This window comes from Austrofundulus limnaeus, unplaced genomic scaffold, assembly GCF_001266775.1.
Source record: "Austrofundulus limnaeus strain Quisiro unplaced genomic scaffold, Austrofundulus_limnaeus-1.0 Scaffold1889, whole genome shotgun sequence".
Lineage (NCBI taxonomy): Eukaryota > Metazoa > Chordata > Actinopteri > Cyprinodontiformes > Rivulidae > Austrofundulus > Austrofundulus limnaeus.
In genome coordinates, this window is record NW_013954291.1 from 33,486 (window position 1) to 34,077 (window position 592).

Consider the following 592-nt stretch of genomic DNA (forward strand, 5'->3'; position numbering starts at 1 on the left):
ACAGTATGTTCACAGTCTTTATTTTACAGTTAAAATAGATGTTTATCAAATACATTACAATTAATCGGGATCCCTTTAAAATAAGTGAATAAAAATAAAAACAAACGGACCTGACGAAGCGCAGCAGCAGCGGGCTCAGCTCTCGGCTGCGGGGCTCCACCCGCTCGGGGAACTGGGTCATGGCTCGCCACATCAGGCCGCGGAAGTTGGGGAAGTCGGTCCTCTCGCCCGGGTCGGAGGCAGCTTTGAGCCGGTTCAGGAACAGGACCCCCACCTCGCCGCTTTCGATGACATCGCAGCCCGGCTCGCCTTGCAGGGCCGACCCGTCGTCGTCTTCATCGTCGCTCTCCTCCAGATCTTTTTCTATCATCGCGTCCAGAAAAAAAAAAGTTAAATCAGGGTCCCTACAGTTTAAAGCAAGTTAAATTTAAAACTTTTTAAAGCCAAGTGAAACTAAATTTAAGACCAATTTCACAATAAACACAAATGACAAAAAATAAAAACTGTGGCAGAAACATATAAACCAAAGTATTTTTGGTTGAAGTATATAAATATTGCTAATAGACCAGTTGTTTTATTCATATCTAACTGC

The 592-nt window shown here is 43.9% G+C and overlaps 1 protein-coding gene across 1 annotated transcript in view; it reads right to left on the bottom strand.

Annotated features, from left to right (window-relative positions):
• Positions 1-363, bottom strand: part of LOC106536596 (small subunit processome component 20 homolog) — a gene marked incomplete at both ends in the record, with an annotated part of 6,834 nt that extends 6,471 nt beyond the window's left edge. Inside the window, 1 exon segment of the mRNA XM_014033905.1 lies at positions 111-363. Within this exon segment, the coding sequence (XP_013889359.1) occupies positions 111-363 (253 nt within the window).
• Positions 364-592: the final 229 nt, after the last annotated feature.